The following is a 22,377-nucleotide window of genomic DNA, read 5'->3' as shown; positions in this document are numbered from 1 at the left end:
TACCCACAATGCTATATTTAGACCACTGCAGTGTGTGACTCAGCACAGCCAAACCTAACGCTGGTCTAACAGCTCAGCTGGCTGTGCCACTACATTATATGTACAGTTTTATGGATATTTAATTCATCTGTCTTTTCAGAACGACCACATGTGCCACATGAGCAGCATCATAGCAACCATAGTCACTGACAAAATTGTCAAGTTAAAAACAGGCCAAAATCACAAATTTGCAACAAAAAGCTTTACAAAAACTTCCATTTTACATAGACTGAATGATAGACTGAACACTCAGACGAGAAAAATGCATCCAAAATAACATTAACGATAACAAAGGATGTGTGATGTTTGCTGCAATCAGAAGCATCACTACTTCCTATCCACATGTGAATGTAAATCAAGGGTAATAAGGGTTAACATCCATTCAGAAGCATATGTATGTGTGAAGAATCCTAACAGACCCAGATGCACACACCACCTCTCTTGCCCTTAAGCAGCTCGTATGATGCCTCCCTGCAGATGGCATGCAGCATGTTACATCTGTGGCATGCATGGCTACCATCGTGCGTGTTAGCTATAAAGACTGTGTGAGAGTGTGCGTTCAGATTGAACATTCACATAAGCATACGTGAAGAGGCACCTATGTGTCAGTAGGTGTGCAGGGAGATATGCACATGTGCTTTGTGTGGCAGTGTGTAACTGGTGACATGAACAAACACCTTTCCATGCAGGGCGTGGTTATATACGTTAGTCTCGTTATGTGCTCTGCATGCAAACCAATGTGCACGGAAGCCATGACGGGCAGTCACCCCAGGGGCTTCTTATCATGTGTGAGAGCGCTTCTTTCCTAGCTGCACTTCTCGATGAGTGCGTGTTAAGAAATGTGTTGACTTGACTGCTGAATCTTCATCATTCCCTCATCACTGTCTAACAAACACAAATACTGTTGAAACATCCCTTTTTTTTCATGCGATTTTCATCAGATAAAAATACACATTCCTTGTTTTGGGGCCATTTTTGGAGATTTTCTATGGTAAAACTGCAAAGAGAACAAGCCAAGTTATCTCACCCTGCTGGCAAAAGTTTTTTGTTATTTTAAGTAATAAAGTAACACTCTGGCCTCGACTGCATGACTCATTTGCCAGATATTTCAGCAGAGCATGGACAAGAATACTTGACTACTCTCGAGTGTTAACCCTGTGTTGCTTGTGCATGGATGTTTGATCCTTGTCGCACAGTTATGAGCGCAGTGTTGCAAGTGAGGAGATTGCCCAGTGGCCATGATAATGTCCAGCTGATCATCTCAACACATGGTACAGGAGAATACACACACACACACACACACACACACACACACACACCAACAGAGTGACACAAATATGTTGCAGAGAGATGCTTTCACTTGAACATAATACAGACTGGCTGCCCAAGTATTTTCCAGAGCAGTGAGAGCTCTTTAAGATCACATGTCATTTAGCCTCGAGAGGTTAGGAAGTGCAAACAGCTCAGAAATCAGCAACTCAACAGTCGCCGCTGAGAGAAGCACTGCCGCCTGCACCGGCATCCAACAGCAACATTAAACAGGAGTGTTTACTGTTCATTGTTATCAGATTACAATCAATAGCCAATTGTGGTCTGAATGTGCAGTTTTTAGATGTTGCTGTGAGATTCACATATAACATTGTGCTGATGTTAGACTTCAAACTGAAATTCAAACTGCAACATTTCTATTGATGAGAGGAAAGATGCCAGATCAATATCAGCTTGCTAAGGTGCACAAATGTATTTTCAATTGATTTTCCTTTTCATTGATTGCAGTTCAGTGTCAGGTTGCTGGACTAGAGTAAAGGCAATGTCAGACAGTAATGTCTGAGATGATGATGTCGTGATATTGCTGTTACATGATGAGGGATTGGATGTTTTTTTTCTAAATGCATTAGTGAGTTCATCAGCCCAGGAGCGGGTAGGATTCAGTTTCTTGCTCAAAAACACTTTGGCAGGACGGCCGCTTGCCCATAATTCTGATCTCAACGGTCCTCCTTTACTGTGCCAGTATTCAGTGCTGTTCCTGGACATCTTTATGAACACTGTGAACTAACACAACCAAACTCATGCTATGAGCCCAGTGCTCACAATGTTAATCTTTCATACAGTGCAGCATAATAAGACTAGTTAAAGCTTTATAGCACACTTACTAACACTAACAAAGCCAGCTACATAACTAATAGTAGAATATAATGATAGATTTAATTATATTTTTGACTTGTCTGAACTTTAACTCCAGTTTGTCCTGCGGGTTTCGGGGCTACATCGCATTCAGCTACATTTATGGTAGAAAAACAATGACCACTGGCTGCACAGCTCCTCCTTCAAAGACACAGACGTGATTTCACTCTGGGAGACCAAACAGGCCAAACTTGCTAGTCTTTTATTCACTCAGCAGCCTATGATTTCTGTTCATGGTTAGAGGCTACAGAAAGGTAAGATCAGGCCAGATGTGTTTATATGGCACTCCCATATCCATGAACCTACCTTCTGCTTTACAACACACATTTACCCACTCACTGGTAAACAGAGACAGATCCAGGGGAAAGCCTTGAAAGTCCCTCTGAACTTCTTACATTTTCCCTTCCTCTCTTTTTACATTTTTCCACTGTTGCTTGTGTAAGCTGGTCTGGCTGTTTTCACTGTCTGTGGTGGTATTTTTAGCAGCAGAAACTGTCCTTTGCCAACACCCACCCCCCCATTTTTGAGTAAATATGCCCTGTCTGGAGGCCTGTAGCTCAGCCCTACATTGGTCTCTGGGGAGAGAGCGTGTATCTGTAGTTCAGCTTGTATATTCATGTGTGTCTTTGTGTGTGTGTGTGTGTGTGTGTGTGTGTGTTGGTGTGCATGTGTGGAAGAGAGATTTAAAGCCTCTGTAATCAAAGCCAGAGAATGTACATGCTTTCCCAGGCCCAGCTGACTCCACTCTAAACCATTACACCAGCACACTGACTGTTCTGCTGTACCCTGCATCTTAATGGGTTCAAGGCGCTGGGCCTTTGAGTATGTTTGTGTACATCTGTGCATGTGAGGAAGCTGTCTGGGCTTCTTCTCTGCTGCTAATGTTGTTTTCCAGCTAGCCTCTGTAATCCTTGGAGCAGTGGTGTTTTCATGCTGGTTGTGCTGCATTCACCTCAGGTTTTCAGCATGTTTGGGTTTGATGGTGGGTGCTAATTTTGAAAAAACAGGAAAAACACGACATAGGCCATTTGGCAGCTCTTGAAATGCCAGGGCAGGAAGCAAACACTCTGGATTTGTACTGTGGCTGACATTGAGGCGACCTTTGGTATTTGTGATGTTAGTACACAGAAAATGCAATGCATCACACAGCAAGTGGATGTAAGTTCAGCTACATGTGAGAAAGAAGAGAATTACTGTATAGCCAGAGAATACAGAAAACTCATATTATGCTGTTTTATGGCTTCCACACTTTGAAGAGGTAGGGAGGGAGCAAGAATAAGAACGGCAGTGCACGTACACAGATAGAGTCAGGTGCTGAAGCTTCTGGCTCTGACCTTTAACCTCTTTCTGTCTAACACAGTCACAGCAAGGTGACTTTTATTGTAACAGAGGGTTCCCTCCTCACTGGGGTCTATGTTCTGCTTCTCTCTTAATCAGTTTGCCAAGAAGTACTAATAGTGGATGAAAAGTTACTTAGAAAAAATACTTTGAAAGATTATCAAATTAGCCTCTCTGACATTTTTGTAAGATATGTAAATGTAACATATATATATATTCACACATATAACACAAGGTTAGTCTGTTTTAACATAGTGAACCAATATCAAACATAGAATATAAAAACAAAAAACAAAATGAAAGATACAGTATAATGATGTTATGAAGTGCCCAATTCCAGACAATCAGGGCTGAATGAGGTATAATCACTACACAGTGTTCAGTAGCTCACTTTAAGCTGTACAGTACTCTGTGGCTCGGCTCTTATAATAAATACCCAGTAGGCTGAACACTTCATTATTTCAGCCCACGAATAAAAAAAGATTGGTCAGATGAAGAGATGCCTGTTCTTTGTGTTGTGGCCACACAGCTTCATAATGATTTGTTAGTGTCCTGCCCTGTTTGAAGAGACTGGGGATGGAACTGACCGGCTGTGGAATTCAACCAGACTGGACCAGGACATCGATTGTTCAGGTTCAGCACAGCGGACACTCATCGGGGTCACACTGGTAAACATTAGCATTAGCAGTAAACAGCAGCAGAGCTAATTGGCAAGAATTTGAATGCAGAATATGATGTTTAATAGTTGATATTAGATTTCTTTTCATTTTTGTTCTTAAATTGTGAATAGATTTCTGAAACTTGCACTTAAAGAGAGCAACAATTCAGCTGACAGGTGTAGGCAAACAGATAATTTGTGTTGCAACTTTTTTAGCCTTGGGAGCGCATGTCAGGTCAGCTGTCATGTGCAATCTTATCCTCCTGTCACTATGGCAACAGCAGTTGGGGAGCTAGGGAGATGTGTTTTGACAGGAAGTGACCTCCCCATGACCTTCTGATGTCATGGGTCTATGGAAGAGATCAGAGGTCAAAGCTGGCATGGTGTGGGGTGTGTGTGTGTGTGTGTGTGTGTGTGTGTGTGTGTGTGCGTGTGTGCATGTCAACCGGAAGAATGTCTAACTGACATGACAACTTGTACTTCAAGTCCTGTTAAAGCTCAAAATGTTTTAGCTGGATTTTCTACAGCCACTTAGGATAAAATGGCCACAATACACAGTGTAGGGTTCAGGGTCACTCAGACATTGTTTCACAATCCATTAATCTTCTTCCCACTGGTTGCTGATAAAGTTCAACAAAGGTGACAGCCCACTGGAGTCTTTAAAGTGCTGCCTTAAAAACATACACAGGCCCAGTGCTATGTTGTAGATTATTCTGGTGTAGTATATCTTGGACTGTCCAAACACTTAGAGCATGGCCTCTGATCTGTACTTGTACAAACTAGTTTTTTGAACGTACCCTGGGTTAGCAGAAGGTGGGCATGTAAACACACTCACCATGAGCTCATTTAAAATTGATGCACTGGCTGTTAAGAGTCAACAGTGTTAGTCTTGTGAAGCTGTGATAAGGTTCAGATCAGCTGCGTGAGCTGGACTATTATAAAATGAGCTCTCTCTCTCTGATTGGCTGAGACACAGTGAAAGCTGCTTATATAAACATATGTTTCCTCACGTGAATAACTCATCATCACTCACAATATTACTTGCTCACCACATTGTTAAGCTACATTATTGATTAGTAAACCTAATGAGCCTTTACACTCTTACCACTAGTTTTCTCTTCAATCAAAATCCTTCCAAACCACGGCCTCTTGTGGATTATTTCTCAAGTATAATGTTTCGTACTGCAATGCATTCCTTCAGCATGCGGTATTTGAGGTTTGCTGCACAGGATGTACCCTGGAATACACTTCAGTGTGTATCAGAGACTGATGGCTTGTTTTGGTCAGGGTGACTGGCTGCCTGGTTGTCTGGGAAGCACAATCTCCGACTTGGTTTCATACTGAGAGGAGGATCTAGGCCTCATGAATTATTCTCCTTTACTATCTGGCGCTGCTACTACTGCAGTCTCTCTGCCTCTGCCTGTCTTCCCCTCTTTAATCTGTCTCCTCATCACCTCCATCTTCGCCCCTCTTTGTCTCTCCCTGCCTGTTGTTCTTTTGGTCCAACTCCCCCGTCCTCTCATTGTTGCTGTGTCACCGCAGAGATGCTGGTGTCAGGGGAACAGATGGGCGGTTGCTGCAGACGTCTGTAACCTTGGCAACCGCAGCCTCACCTGCTCTGGCATTAACCCTTCCTTCTTGTTATGCCACACAAAAGCACTGTCATCCTTTCCTCCATATTCTTATATCACCTATTGCATGTTTTTCCTCTTTTTAATGTTGTCTTCTTCCTTTCACATTCTTCTTTTCCTCTTCTTCTTGTTGTCTTGACCACAGATTTCATTTATGTTAGTAGAACATGCAGTGATCACTTGTCTAATGACTTCTTCTTCTTCTTCTTCTTTTAAATACTGCCTTATTGCCAGTATGTCACCAGTGTGTGTGTTTACATTATAACTGACCCCTTTATCCTTTACACTGAATGTCAGTTAACATCTGCTAATGGCTCCGGGCTGGGTTAAACCTACAGGGAAAACTGACCTGTCTTCCTTGTTCTGTGTTACATGTGATATTTAAGAACTAAGTTTAAGACGACGGGTGCTTCCTAACAAATGTACCAATTCTCTCTAGTATGATATAATTGGTTCATCCCTCATTGCTCTCATCGCACACCAGACTGTACGTGAATCCTTGTCATATATTCTGAAAGGTTGCTGTGTGTACAAACTCCATGCATAAAGGAAGCTATGACATAATCGCCGACATGCTTGTGCAGGACATCTGTGAGAATTCAAGCCGTGCAGCTGATGTGTCCTCAAACCTTACAGCAGCAGCCGACAGGTGTTTGTTTTGAAAGTGGGCTCCTCATTAATGTTACATAGAACCTGCATTTAGCTGACTCTGCCTCATGGCTTTGATATGAATGCAAACATCTTGTGTGAATATTTGACAGTCTAAGTTATGTCCATGGTAGAGACCAATAAATCGTCCAGGCTGACATATGATATTGGCTTGTATTGGTGTACTTTATGTCGGCCGATGGTTGCAGTACAGAAATGTTAAACAAGGTTCGATGAAATTTGGAAATGGTGTCACTGATACATGGTTTGTCCACCAGAGAGCACTGACAAGTTCATTTTTTCAGCACTTCATGCTCCCAAATATTAATATCTGCATGGGCCACAACAATCCAGTATTGGTCGGACATTGATCCACGGGTTGGTGGTGACTGGTTTGCAGATCTCAGGCATGTTCAAAGAAACGTGAAATACTTTGAAGGTTCTGCTGTATCTTTGCAGTCACTGACAGTCGACATGTTTGGACCAAGCCTGGGGGTCACATTGCCGAAATGGGGAATGCATTTTTGAATTTATCACTCGAACGGTCTTCAAGTCAAGTGCAAAGACAGTTAGTATAGCTAGACAGGGAATACTGACAGACTGGTGCTACTGTGATAGTAGGACAGATGTCCAAACAGTAGATTGTATATTCTCTGCAGTTTAAATGTTTTCAACACACACACACACACACACACACATATGTTGGATGCATTTAGCCAAGTCAAATGGGCATCTGCTAATCACTACCAGTCACTTCTGGAGTTGCATGTTCGCTTGCATTGCGCAGCAAATGGAAAGACAGAGGCTGACGAACCCCTCTGCAAGATTATAGATAATAGTTGCCATGGAGATGCACCGGTGGGAAGGCCACAGATGCCCCGGGCAAAGAGACAGAGAGAGAGTGAGAGAGGCAGAGAGAGAGAGAGACAGAGCATGTTATCATTAGAGTGCAGACAGTTTAAAGAGGCTCATGATATTCTCTGGGAAAGCAACAGTATATAACAGTATATGTGTGTGTGTCAGTGTTTGTAACTTTAACTGATATTAACAAGATGAGGTGTGGCTGGTGATGTCAGGGCAGTCCTGCGTCGGTGTGTTGGAAGATTATTTGATAGAAAAATCTCCTCAAAAGCTTTTTAAGCTGTAAGACTTGCATTTCAACAGTCCATTTTTTGATGCACAGTCGAATGGCTGCTGGTTTCTTTGTGCCTCTCTGCATAACAGTGTTGTTGCACATTTACTTTCCTCAGAGAGTGGCATTCTTGAATATTTGGTAATATAGTTATTTCCAGTGATGTGTGTGTTTGTGTGTGTGTGTGTGTGTGTGAGTGTTGGTTTATCTGTTCCTGTTCCCACTCCCTCTGCTCTAAGCCCTCTTCCGGTTTTCACAGTGAGGTTACTGTATGTATGTATGTGTTTGAGTGAGCGTATATGTGTGTGTGTGATTGTGCTTGTGTGTGTGTGGTAGTCCCTCTCTGTCCTTCAGTCTCTCTCTCTCTCTCTTGCAGTGCAGTTCAGACAGTGGTTTCCGTAGGAGCAGACAATTTGACCTTAGCAACAAACATTCTGATTCTCACCTTAGCAACAGTGCTGTCCTACCATAACAAACCTGTCAGTTAAGTCAGGTATGCCAACTTTTGACTTCAGCTTGGAGGAATGAGATTTGTTCCCGGCCACTAACCCTAACTCTGAGTAACAACTGACAAATTCCTGAAATTAAACCGCTGCATACCTGTCAAGTTAACATGGCTGCAGTCGATGGTCAAGACAACAAGAGCACCGTGCACCTATCAGAGAGAAATTCAAGAGCCTGTACTCATGGAATCTGGGGTTACAGTACATAACCAATGTTTGCTTGGCGTCACCATTGCTATACCAGAAAGACTCTGACCATAATGCATTCGCCTGTTCATCTCTGTTGCTGTCGCAGTCTTTTGGTGGGAGAATTGTTTGGCCAGCGTGAGAGCGTGAGACTGAAGGTGAAAGCGTGTGTCACACGCCAGAAGCGTGAGAGCTGGCCACCCTGGAAGTCAGTTGCTAGGTGACGAAGACAAATAGCTAGTTTGCCGTTCACTGAGCAGACTAACACTTTCTGGTCCGTGAAACTTGGTCAAATCTGTTCTTGATTTTAACCAGAAAATGTGTCATTTAGCATATTAATATACAACATAATGTTTAGAATTTACACAATAGTTATTACCCTGCATACACACCAGTCTTCATATATCATTTTTACATTTCCATCCAGTTTGCTCTAATTTTGCAACTATCAGGTGTGCTATGATTGGTACTCCCCTATCTGCAGCAGTATTATTGATGTACTTCTTTTGGTTTGACTAAAGCCGATGCTGAACTAACATAAAGGAGCCTGTTTGTTGCAGATAGTATAACTAATACATAGCATTTTATAATCCAACACTGGATTTTGGCTTCACATTTTTCATGATGGATGAGATTCATTGTAGAAATGACACAAAATCCGTAATTATACTGTATCTGTGAAAGTACAGTACAATGCAAGTATTCAGTACCTTGTCTGGGTGGGTCCCTCTGACAAACACACACACATGTAATTTCACAGGGAGCTTTACAGACAGGAAGAAGATCAAAAGCAGGAAAGGGAGAGTGAGTGAGGGGGAGAGGAAGGAAATAAAGTCATACTTCCCAGGAGGGAGTTCCTCCTTCTGTCTGCAGGACAGACAGACATACTGGCACACTGAAGTAAAAAAACCCTGCAATATATACAAGTCCGTAATTTCTGCCCTTTTGCCTTGAACTTGACTCTCACATGCATTTCTCATTGGAAACAGACTGAAAGGGGGAGCAGTTTGAAATGCAAGGTTTTACGGCTGTTTGAGTGTTTGTTTTGCTATGTCTTTGCTTTTTGTGGGATACTAAATAAAACACACTGTAAACAATATACATATACACTGTAGATGTTGTTTTCTTCAGATACATTTCAGAATTCAGAGAACCTGGCAGAGGCCGGGACAGTAAAATATGAAACCAGCTTACTTGAACACCAGACCCAAATCAGTTTACCTGAGTATACATCATGTGTCCACTGAATATTGTAAATTTTTTATATAATTTGTTGTGTATTCCTTTGGGTAAGCCATTCATTTACAGGTAAAGGAAAAAAGCTGTGGGCACACATATTTTTGACAGATTTTTCTCTGTCACTGCACTACACTGCACTAGTCTTTGAGTACAACCCATGTTTATGATGAGAACACAGCAAAGTCTTATAGTTTTACTGTTGTTGGAACTGAAGATTTTTTGACTACCACAGAACCTCTCACCTCTTTTATTTTTTAAGAGATGCTTCAAACCCAACAAAGAAACAGCCCCCATACACATGAGATAGTACTGAATCAACATTAAAAATACACTTCTACTTTTTTTGGTAATTTTGCAAGAAACACACGCATGCACGCACACACACACACACACACAAACACACACGCACACACACACACTCACACACAGTAGCTGTATTCCAGATGTGAGCACTGTGTGTTCTGCGCCTCCCCCATGTAGTTGTTGATCTCCTATGGAGTCTGAGAGGCATGGTAATAACAGACAAACAGGAAGAGGACCATCATAAATGTCGAGATCAAACACACACACACACACACACTTGGCTGTAACTCCAGTCCCATGGTTCTCTCGCCAGCAGTGAGCTCATTAAAATGTGTAAGGCGACCCCTCTCGTCTTCACTCTCTCTCATCTTTCCTCCATCTCTTCCTCTCTCATTGCTTTCCCAGTCGTACTTTTCCTTGCATACAAAATATCACACACTCTCTCTTTGTCAGTCATGTGACTTTGCTTCACTCTCTCAGTTTCAAGATCCACTTATTGATTTGGGGATTGGATCACACTGTCAGCACAGTTCAAAATGCTGCTTCTGAAGTGCGTGTGTGTGTGCGCGCGTGTGTGTGCGAGTGTGTGTGTGTGTGAATGTGCGTGTTTGGGGGAGGGTGGCTCTCCTTTAATGAATGGTTGCCGGGTAGAACAGGAGGCGTGAGGGAGGAATTTGTTAATTATGAATGGAGCACTTCTCTCTGGATGTGAATAACACACAGTGTAAGCGTGTGTGTGTGTGTGTTTGTGTGTGTGTGTGTCGTTGGGCATTTGTGAATGTATGGGTATGTGGTAGCATATGTGAATATGTGCCTTGTGATTGTTTTAACCGGAGGGTTGCTGGTTTAAATCTGCAGGCTGGCTAATCAGGAGAACTAATCACCATGGAGGGGCTCATGAGCAAGGCATTCCAGGATGTTCAGACCAGGGCAGCATGAGGACATTCAGTTTTAAATTAGAGCCAGAAGAAATCCCACACTGGAGCTGAGCTTCATGAAATCTGCTGTCAGAGATAAAGCAGTTTCATCCATATGAACTCTCTGCCACCCTGAACTACCTGTGCATGTGTGTGCTTCATATTAGTTGATGTTCAAATGTGAAATGAAAATCAGGCAAAGTGCTATCCTTGAATGGCATAAGAAACATAAACAATTCATTTATGCATTCAAAACAGCTCTTTCCTCAGCCCAGTGTCTCCAGGAAAACAACCATGCTCAGTGCTACTGCAGGCAGTAGTGTGTCTTATGTATCAGGGCAGACAGTAAAGGTGTGGAGGTTGTGGAAATGGATTGTGTCTGACTCTATGAAGGAAGTTTTCTTTCTGTCATAGATGTAAAATCAACATTTGCCTTTTTATGAGCCATAACTTGATCTTTCCCAAACCCGAACCAAGTGTCATAGCTGCCTTACCCTAACCGAACCCTCACCTCAACCATCGTTCATTTGCCTCGACTATGATCTTTCCCTTGACCACACCACAGTGGCCACAGTGGTAAAAGCAGAGAATTTGAAAGTTTTAAAACAGTGTCCCATGACATTATGTCACTTAGATTTCCCACTTCCTGTTCTCATGCCATGAATATGGTTGCAGTGGACTGACACGTCTGTCCAGAGGAGATCAAGACAAAGAGTCACAGCCATGCGAGTGTCTGTGAGGCTGTACATAGGCAGCGAAGTGCAAATCACAGCATGCTGACATGCTCATAGTAATGATGTAGTTGTTGAGATACTTCAGTCTGTGGTAAAATGGTAGAAAGCCTTGCTACAGATCTGTTGTGTGTGAGTGTGTTATGGGGTGAAATTGGGGTGAGTTCTGTCCAAAAATATGAATGTAATTGAAAAAATCTGAAAGTGAAAAAAAGTCCAGCTTTGCTATTTTAATACTGGAAGAAAACTAGAGAGTATATGAGAGAACGCTGGCAGCTTTCCTTAACAGTGTGGTCACTGTACTGAAAAACTTACATCCTCATCATTTTGAATTTGTGAATCGTATCGTTTCGGAGACGCTACCAAGCCCTTCCCCATTTAAACACTGGGTTTTTCAGTTTTGGATGGAAATATTAATCTGGTACATAACATTTTGGAATAACGCCCTTCCTCCCTCTGCACTCTTCCTGCGTTTCCCTGTGTAAGCCTGTCTAAGCCCTTATGATAAACAGTGTCTCTCGAGGAAATCCCATTTGGCTGCTGTTTAATCTGAATTTTCCAGTGTGTGCATTGCTGTGGCAGCAGTGATTATGGCATTCTCTCGGCACCGTATACTGCATAAGCCTCACCTTTCCTGGAAAGTCTTTAAGTACAAAGCACGAGAGTGGAGCTATAATCATGTTTTCTTGTTGGCCCTCCACCTGTACGGCGGCGGCGGCGGCTGCAGCAGCTCTTAGCACCTTGTTTGGAAGTTAGCAGTGTCTGCCATCAGTTTGACTGACGGTAACTCAGGGGTCAGCTTTTTCCACATGGACCTACTCTGCCTTAAAATAGACTGATGTTTACAGTTGCAGGTTAGCAGCTCACGAAACTGGGTCTCTGCCTCTCGCACAAACACACACTCACGAGACACTACTTTATTTGGGCGAAGCGGGTGTGTGCGGGAAAGCCACGAGAGGCAGATCAGTGCCTTGTGTAAATACTGGCTGAATGTTAAAGGATACGACAGCGTGGTACAATGCTTTTACCAGCATTTACTTTACACAGCACACTAATAGCTGGAATGTAAATATTCACCACGGCTTCGTGTGGTTTCTGTGGAACAGAAAAGGGCCTCCTGGGTGCGATGAGACTCTTTGGGAGCACTTGTACGTGTATGTCAGTCTTTGTGCTTCATCATATGAATGTGGCTGTTCTGTGTTTCCAGGGGCAACCAGAGACATCGGTTCAGCTCTGACCAGGATGTGCATGAGGCACCGCAGCATTGAGGCCAAACTTCGCCAGTTCACCAAGTAAGATACGTGTCCTGCCTTGAGCTCATTCCCTTCGCTTCCCGTCCTTCCTCTTTTAACCTTAGACTGTCGCCCATCATGGTTTTTCAGAAGCCAAACCACGTCTGTTTTCATCTGAAGCTGACCTTGTTTCTAGGGTTATGATGGGACATATGCTTGGTGAGGTTTTCTTGTCAGCTGGATGGCTTCCATTAGGAGCATTGCTCCGTCTCTACATCCTTAAATGACTGTAAATGAATACAACCATTGGCACGCAACACAGACCACTCTGGAAACCTCACCAAGAGTCTGTTTTCAACCATTGTTTGCCTTTTCCTCCATTCACCATACTCTCTAATGACTTTTCCACAGCAAAAAGCTATTACATTGATGGTGATGATGATGGTGATGATGATGATCTATGACCAGGGTAATGACAGGAGTCCCTTTGAAGCCTGAGTCAGTCTGAAAGCTATTGTGCGTCTATGCACATGTTCCAATAAGCCTACATTTACTGTACGTGTGGATTTGGAAGGGGGCAGCGTTCCAGATACTCAAATTATGAAGTGGAACGACACGTGGAGGGAATTTATATCATGATCTCATTCCAGAAATATACTGTAGCGTCTCATTTTCAGTGGGGCTTGGCGGTTGGAATATGGGGGTCGCTACTGTTTATGCTAAGTCAGTTGTTCGTCAAGACACCAGGCAATGGTTGTACTAGTCCAGATCAGACTGATTTTAAGTGAAACAAAGCAGCAGTTATTGGCTTATCTCTTAATTCGTGTACCTTCCTGTTAATTTGTCTCTCCTACAGTGCTTTGATGGAGAGTCTGATCACTCCTCTCCAGGACAAGATTGAGGACTGGAAGAAGACAGCCAACCAGCTGGATAAGGACCATGCCAAAGGTCTGATGCTAATAAACTTCTCGCCCCATAAATGTATCTGTTACGGACGCTGACTCGAATCATGAGTATTGATCAGTGTGAAGTCTGTATTAGTTAGCTCTTTGTTACATAGCAAGCGTTTCAATTTGGGTTAATATTGGAAAGGCAAAAGGATACGAGTTCACACAGAGAGCTTTACATTCCTGCTACTAAAGCGTCTCTGTTCGTCCTGTTTTAAGAGTACAAGAGGTCACGGCACGAGATCAAGAAGAAGTCATCTGACACCATGAAACTTCAGAAGAAGGCTCGTAAAGGTAACAGTCTACAGTCTAACATTGGAGCACAGGCTCCCCTCATGTTTGACAGAAGGTCACATGGTGGAGGTCAAATGACATTTTGCAAGGTCACTCAGATGCCGTCCGTTCTACTAGTACCAGTGGTGTTTCTGTGTGGCTCATGTGCTGTAGCTGTGGATACATTCAGGTCATTTTTGCCTTTGTTATGGCCATGATCTCACCACTGTTGCTAGTAGTGCCAGTGAATAGTAAATCAACACCAACAACAATGCTCCCTGGGCCAGCACAGATGTTGATTTATGTTTGTATCTGATTGGGATACATGATGAAAGCATTACAAAGCAGACTCAAAGTACAGTGATTAAACAATGCCAGCACAGAAACAGAACACTGTGTGACTGAGGTCAAGAGCCACAGACTTTATACAGTCTGAGCTGAAAGAACTGTAGGTTTATATCACCATCTAGTGGTGCTGAAATGTTCTGCAGATCATTTCTCATTCGTCCTGAAACACTTCACTCGGTGATGCAGCAACCAATAATTAGTGCTTTCTTTCTGGAACAGCTTCCACTCAGTTGCCGGGCAGATGAAAACATAAACGCAAGAAGTACATTTTTTGTTTGTATATGTTTTTTCAACTGCAAAGCAACTGTGTGACTGGAACTCAGTTCATGTCATATGCTTTTGAATTGCTACTGTTTCGTGTAAAAGATTTGTAATAAATCCAATTGAACACATACACACAGTTAAGTGACTAAACCAAGCAACATTATTAACAGTGAAAAACAATAATGATGATACAACATTTGGTGAATCCGACAGCGAAGCAGTGTGGTGTCCTTTGCTCTCATGTTTGCAGGTGTGTGGTTAGCCTTGTCAGTGCTGATGCTTGGTGGTGTTATTATTTCTGGATTCAGTTTTTGGTTGCAGCAGTGTTATTTTGCTCTAACCTGTGGCACTGTGGCTGTCTTGTGATGGCTTCCTTGTACTAACCTTAACAATGAGTTCTGCTATTTCTGCTCTCTCCCCCCTCTTTCTCTCTCTCTACCCCCCTTTCTCTTGCCTTATTTTGCTTCCTTTTTGCTGTCTCCCCTTCTCACTGCTGCCGTCTCTCTGTCTCTCCCCCCCCTGTGGTGTTTGTCCCCTCTGTAATAGAGATGCAGGGTAAGTATCAGCCTATTGCTCGCTACAGCTCTGCCGCATCACCTCCTTCTTTACTCACATTCCCAACCTTCTCCTGCAGATTTCCATGAAAGCATGTATGTGGTGGAAGCTAAAACCCACCAGGACTCAATTTATCCAACATATTACTCAGTGGTTATGTTTAGCAATTGTTTTGCAACAGTCATGAAAGTTGACTTCAGGGCAACAGAGGGAACCTTGTAATCATGACAGGATTAACCTACCAGGGGGTCCCAGTTTCCGCACTTCCTGCTCATGCATTACTGTAATTTGTAGTTATTAGTTTGTGGTAACTTAACTAAGCAAACATTTATTTTATGAAATCAACCACATAAGCACAATATAAACCAGAACAACAAAAGCAAGACAGGGGCCTTGAGATCAAGTAACAGTACATGTGTTGCCTTAATTCCCCTACTATATTAGTTTAGCCATTAAAAACATGTGATCTTCAGAGACCCCAGAACCACGTCAGACCCTGTCTAATGCCTTCAGTTTTATTCAGTTAAACCCTTGAGTCCCTTCTAGTCCTCCAAATATTTGTTTTTAACAATCTCTGGTACTTAAGGGTCAAAACTGCTGAAAATAATTGTTTTATTAGTTTGTAGCGTCTATAGAGACCCAACATATGTATGTAGGAAGGTAGCAGATAACAGCAGGTAATACTGTTTTCCTGCTTGGCCTCATTTTTATTGATGTAGACAAGAGTCCAGTATCAAACATAGCACTGCTCTGCAGTGAACACCTCCGCTGTGGTATGCTAACAAAACGTCTTTGACGTTTTGTTAGCATACCACAGCGGAGGTGTTCACTGCAGAGCAGTGCTATGTTTGATACTGGACTCTTTAATGACAGCAACTCATAATGAGGAGTATATTATTGTGCTACATGATAAGGAGCTTTCAGAAGTATGATTTGAACATGAGTATGGCAATTGTAGCAGGGAGTTTGGCTGCAGAACTGCAGACAGTGTGCAGTGACCACAAGACAGTGTTGGTGATTTGTGCTTACATTAGCCCAGCGCACGTAGCACAGTGCAAAAAGGCTTAATACATAAAATATGTGTTTCATGTGTAGAATGATTTTGAAAATATTTTTTGGAATCAATAAATTGTGAAAATAAAATAAGGGAAAATAAAGATACCATGTTCTGCAAAATGGACAAGCAAGGTTATATTAATTTGTAGCTCAATGTGTCTTACTTGGGTCTAGAACGAGATGTGTGGAAATGTTTGTCAGTTATATTAATTTGACATTTAAGGGTTAAATATGCTTTTCTGGTACATTCATTCATCGTTAACAAATTCATTTGCAATGATTTATATTACCACAAACTAACTGCCACATGTTGAACCTGGAGCTTGCTCTACTTTCAAACTGCCAACATTACACCTTTATTAAAATGTACAAAAACGTTTCTGAAAACCTAGTTTTGTTTTGTGTCGTGCTCTAAGCACTGGAGGAGGTCGTGAAATAGATAATCTTTCTAAGATTACGTTGTTTTTCCTCCATCCAAAAATACACTGTGTATGAAGGGAGCTACTGTGACTTCTTAGAGAACTAGTTGCAACACTGCAGTTCCTAAAGATGCTTCACTTCAGGTTTTTCAGCTTCTGTAGTTTTATTATGTATTCTATAGCTGTTTGAGAAGTTGGAGACACTGCATGATGTAATTTAAGTTCTTCCTCCTTGACTCCTGCATGACTTCGGTAGCTGCTACTATTAGCTTTGTAGTCTCACAGCAGGCTTTCTGCTCTCATGCTGCCCCTCCTCTCTGGTTCTGTCTGTCATTCTATCTCTGTTCCTGCAGACATCTCCGCACACTGTTTTGCATGCTGTAACACTACAAAGAGTTATTTCATGTCTTACTTTCCATTCATGCATTTCATGTTTTTTTTTTTTTTTTTTGTTAACAGGAGATAGGATTCAGATTTTCTATTCAATACTTCTGTCTTACCTGATGCCATCGAGCGACTGCTGTGCGATCACAGCAAGTTTTAAGACAGAAACACATTATTTGTGCTTTGGCTCTGTACTGCCATTACATTGGGTGGGGTCTGACACAGTGATAGAGAGGGAAAATTGCATACGCTCACATACTGTGATCAACTTTTTATGTATACATTTAACCCAAGTCTAAGGTGACACAATGAAAGACCACAGAAAACTGAACGTCTTCAGCAAGACTGGGTGTCTCCACAAAAAGTGGCAGCTGTGATACAGCGAGCACAAAAAGTGTCCACAAGACTGAACTGTCTTGCATTTGAATTTCAGCCTATGCCGAGACAAAAGCAATCATCACACTTTATTAAAGCTTTTTTTAAAGTGCAAAGTGCTCTAAAACCCACTGTACTCTCCCTGTCCAGCACCAAACAGCCAACAGACAAAGTTAGCGACTAGCTGGTGAATGTAGTGGAACATTTAGCAGCTAAAGAGCCAGATATTTCCCTCAGATGTTGGTGGTGTCTAAAACAGAGCTAAAAGCTAGTGAATATTGGATTTACATTTGCAGGTGCACATGAACATGAATGCTAATGTTGCGGTGTCTCAACTAGATGTGCAACAGTTTGCTAGCAAGTTCACCTAAGCGGAATGTGCTCACAGCTTGTTTCTGCTGCATACAAGTAAAATTATTAGTAAATATTCTGTCATTAGTGTGGCTGCTGTCTGTCCAATATAATGATCTAAAATCTAAACTTAGCATGATGCACTTACAGTATAGATTCTGTATGAAAATTAAAACAGAGCCAAAACATCAAACAAGGTGTTGCTGCTTACTTTGTGTCACTCAGTCCATGTTTCATAATGTGCCATTTTCCAGTGGTTTGATGGAGCAGTGCATTATAGGAAGCAGATGCTGGTGGAGAGACATCCCACAGCACTTACACTATCTGCACCTCCATTTTTATTTCCTACTTCCTTGTCATCGACCCCCTCTGGTGAAAACCTCTGTTCTTTCCTTCATACCTCTCTACCATTTTCCTCTCCTTGAGCTGCCTATCTCACCCTCCTCTGACAAATATTTTTTTTCTCTCACCACCACTGTACCATCCCCACCCCAGGGCGAGGGGACCTGCAGCCTCAGCTGGACAGTGCCATGCAGGATGTGACCGACATGTGCCTGCTGATGGAGGAGACGGAGAAACAGGCAGTGCGCCGGGCCCTCGTGGAGGAGAGGGGTCGCTTCTGCACCTTCATCGGCTTCCTTCAGCCCGTTGTGGTGAGGAGATGGAGATGGAGGGGTTGTGACAGGGTGGAGGGAAAGATGGGTGGACAGGGGGGAAAGCACTTTCTGTGGAGACCCTGATGAGGCACTGTTTGTCTGCTGTGGAAACACAGACAAACTGGCTGTCCTCTGCTTATTGGGTGATGCAAACAGTGTGGCCCAAACCTGCAGTGAAACCTTCGCTGTGGACAAAGCCAAACCTGACCAGTAAGAAAGGATTCATGCAGTTTTGAGTCAGTCATGAAAAAAGCAAGCTCTCCCTCTCTGGTATAAAAGCATAAAAGCACTCCCTCATGACTAATCAAAGTAAAATTGTGAATGAAGGCAGGAGTACTGTGCTGTGTTTAGGGCGCACTCTGAAAATGACAGTCGTGATAATAGAAATAGTCACCGGTGTTATAACTATCAGCAGGTTTTCATCAGTAAAAAGTGAAACGGTTATACCTGTACACGTCTATTAAATCCATGAGAAAAGTAGACTGACAAGAATACTATGTTATTAATTAGAATACGTTAATCATTCCTCGTGGAATACGAACCCGAGTAAGAATACTTATTACCAAGGTAACAACAGATCCCAATAAACACAAATGAGTAAGAAGAAGACGTATATAGGGCTGAGCAATACAGTACAAGCAAAATTAGGGAGAAATCTTGATTGATGTTCAGTACAATGAACCTGTTCCAGCTGCTTTGTATTAGTCTTTACATGTGTGAAATGAAAACAAACTGACATCCTTTTGTTTTCTAAATGTAGAGAACCATTCGCCCTCATGTTGATGTTGAAGAGTATCATCCAAGCTGCTTTTTGTTGTGCACTACGTGGATAAGTATGTGATTGAGAATCAACATCAACGTTAAGCCCAGTGCTATAGTGACAGAAATAAGGGAAAAATGTTAAATTATATCAGTAACACATAGTCAAACCAGAACTTACTTGACAAATATCATAAACTTTTCAGTGCAGACAATATTTTGCTCAATATTGAAAACTTCAGTAAACCTAATTTTTAACCACAAAGATCAACATAAGCCAAGATTTGCTTGAAGTTTTAGATCAAATTATATGAAACAATATAAAATTTTCAATGATGTAAAATTCTGGACTCAATAATACATGTTCCATAAAGTACAACTTGATGTGTTGTAGTGAAGGGTAAAATATGGCACCTTGGGGCCACAGCAGCACAGAGACGACCATCGGCCACCAAACTGCAACCACAGCCAGGACGAAGACGAGGGAAGACCTGGAGAGGACAGTATGAGAGGTGGCAGAAGTATGATGACGTCCAGCTGAACTGGGCATGGCTGAAGTCACCTGGGGACGGATCTGGTAGAGCAATAGGGAGACAGAGAGGGGGATCAGGAACAGTTTTTTTTATGCACAAGGACCTCATATTCTACAGCAAGTGGTTTGACTATCTCATTTCTTGACCATGCCAATAAATCCATACCAAATAGAAAAAATACATCATGTTGAAATGAATCAGTTTCTCCTTGATTTAATGTTGTGAATGAAACAGAATAAGTTGAACTAAAACTAACCTGTGTGGTCTTCCCATCTTCACTCTGTGATGCCACACCTGACTATCTGTATACTATATGTACCGACCCAGACCTCTCCTGACTTCATCTGTAGAAGCTCCTCCGTTGGTGCTGACACAATGGGACAAGGACCGGTCTGCTCGTGTCATCTGGTCACAGAGGCTTTGGAGAGGCAGCTCTGAATCTGCAGCCAGCCTCGAGGAGACCACGTGGGCCTGGAGAGAGGGGATGTAGTCATAAGCTTTGTTGACTTTGACAGCGTAGACACTTCAGCAGTTCCCTTCTATTCATCAAATTATACATACAAGAAATGTATAATTTAAAGATTTAGCCTACAGTGGTTTAGTTACCTCAAACTTACATCACATTGCTGTTAGCTAGTGGACATGATCTTAATGTCTGCTTGAGAATTATGAGTTGTGTAAATCAAGCTAGAACAATCTTTAAAATACTCACTGGTCGAGTGAAAATGAAGCGATGATGCTGAACATGGCAGTCAGGTGGTGCTTCTTCACACCTGCTGGGTGTTGAGGTCGCTGGGCCATTCTGATGAAACACAACATTATCATGGAGAATATAAAACACACATTAGTAACTTGTAACATTTGCTGTTCAGAACTAGAGGACGAGGATGGGCTTACACTAACAAGCTTACTGCTCATTACTGTTACTGCCTTGTGCCCTGAAGGTGACTTTCTTATTGCCATATTTGACAGCACAGCCATGCTCTGTATTGTGGCCAAATGTCTTGTGTCTACTGTTTTATTTATTGGGAGATAACACGACTGTGTCCGCAGTAACTGAAAGCATCAGAAAAAACAAGGCAAAAAGCACAAACTACAGGGACTAATGAATATGACAATACAGCAGCATAGGTGCCGTGCTGTTACCAAGTATTTGCTTGTTCATGAACAATGAATGCTGCTTGATCGATGCCAGTGGGCTTCGCTTTACGGACGTTATGTAGCATTTCTGTGAGCAATAAACGTGCGTATCACGTCTGGACACTGTTTTACGAGTGCTTGACTTATAACACAGTACCTAGGCCACAGGCTGCCGACTGACACAACAGCCTTACTGGCTTATTTTGTTCAAAACGTCACCGATGATGTTCCAGGATTGAAACGCGTGTGAGTTTTCCACAGAAATGATTCTGATGTCGCAGCTGGTGCTAACATGTAGCAACAAGTCAGCAGCAAACTTGCTTTGCTAGCGTTAGCTTACAGACTCACGCCGAATTCAAGCGAAGTGGAATATTTCATCCTTTCATTAATTACCATTTGCATTCGCACTATACACAGCAATAGCCCCATGTAAATACCTCACCTTTACTTCTGCGGTTCGACAGCAGCCGGAGTGAGAGGAAGACTTCCTGTCCCGCTCGCGCAAACACGCCGTCTGACGCATGCGCAGTTTGGAGCACAGGACTCACGGCTTTCCGTGTGATAGTTTTTACTGTTAACGAATACGTAGTGTGTGTAAAATTTACCCATTACTTTATAATTCCTTGAAAGACTACAATAAAGTAAATTTTATACGTTTTGCATAGATTATATTTACCACCCTCCAAAATCGCTTCTGTGGTTTCCATAGTAACGACCATCGTCACACATCAAGGCACATCTGGTTCCTGACGTCACATTTCCAGGAGTTTACCTTATCTATAGAGTATGACTACCCTCTCACTCTCAGTCAGAGCAGTCACAATTGCAAAACAGGTTTTTACAGAGTGAACAGCGAACGACAAATTTTCCCAATGGAGCAAACCAGTGAGAGAAAGCAAATGAAAGGCAAGAACATGGAGAAGATCAACTTTATACCCTTCAATTCAGATGCCTGGATTGAAAGGGTTGCTGAGATCCGCAGACAGAACAGCGCTGCTATATCTTGGCAAAATCATCAACAGACTGTGAAACATCAGCAGTCTGTCAAGACCCCGACCGGTGAGGCAGAGAGAGGGGATAAAACCCACCTCACCAAAACGGGCAAGGCAGGGAGGGGGAACTTTAACAGGGAGCAGTCTGGCCCAGGGCCCAGGTATGGCAATCATCAAAAGCAACCTGAGGATGTTCCACAGAGGTGTGCTACACCCTCAGGTGCACCAAAGATGAGAGCTACACCCTCAAGAGCTACACAGCAGCCTGCTAGACCTGATCGTGAACCACAGCAAGTGGTCACACGTTCAGGTGCCACACAGCGGCCTCGTGAGGCCACTGAATTCACAAGGGGCCCAGTCCAGAGGAAAACGCTTTGGACACCACCAGGCCAAACCCCCCCCCAGCGTGCACCTGCCAAACCACAGCATGTTGACATGGTCAAGAGCTGTGACTGGGTTAAGGATTCCCCCAAGCAGGGCACGATTCACGTCCCTGAGCCCCAGCACCAGCAGCCCAGTACCCGAGTCATGAAGAAGATTTACATCCTGAAGAAGGGAGAGGATATCGCAGCTCTGGAGCAGCA

The 22,377-nt window shown here is 42.7% G+C and overlaps 1 protein-coding gene and 1 long non-coding RNA gene across 3 annotated transcripts in view; one reads left to right on the top strand and one right to left on the bottom strand.

Annotated features, from left to right (window-relative positions):
- Positions 1 to 22,377, top strand: part of mtss1lb (MTSS I-BAR domain containing 2b) — a 74,942-nt gene that overhangs the window by 30,215 nt on the left and 22,350 nt on the right. For both annotated transcript variants that reach the window (XM_041941686.1, XM_041941597.1), the window contains exons 4-7: positions 12,717 to 12,801; positions 13,598 to 13,689; positions 13,908 to 13,982; positions 18,209 to 18,366. In XM_041941686.1, the coding sequence (XP_041797620.1) occupies positions 12,717 to 12,801; positions 13,598 to 13,689; positions 13,908 to 13,982; positions 18,209 to 18,366 (410 nt within the window). The remainder of the gene's footprint in view (positions 1 to 12,716; positions 12,802 to 13,597; positions 13,690 to 13,907; positions 13,983 to 18,208; positions 18,367 to 22,377) is intronic.
- On the bottom strand, positions 16,523 to 21,302 carry LOC121609953. Its single transcript, XR_006007026.1, has 4 exons — positions 21,244 to 21,302; positions 20,374 to 20,463; positions 19,918 to 20,132; positions 16,523 to 19,702 (listed from the first exon to the last, which is right to left on the bottom strand). It is a non-coding gene; the product is annotated as an uncharacterized LOC121609953 (long non-coding RNA).

This window comes from Chelmon rostratus, chromosome 1 (assembly GCF_017976325.1).
Source record: "Chelmon rostratus isolate fCheRos1 chromosome 1, fCheRos1.pri, whole genome shotgun sequence".
Classification (NCBI taxonomy): domain Eukaryota; kingdom Metazoa; phylum Chordata; class Actinopteri; order Chaetodontiformes; family Chaetodontidae; genus Chelmon; species Chelmon rostratus.
This window is presented reverse-complemented; position numbering and strand designations above follow the sequence as displayed.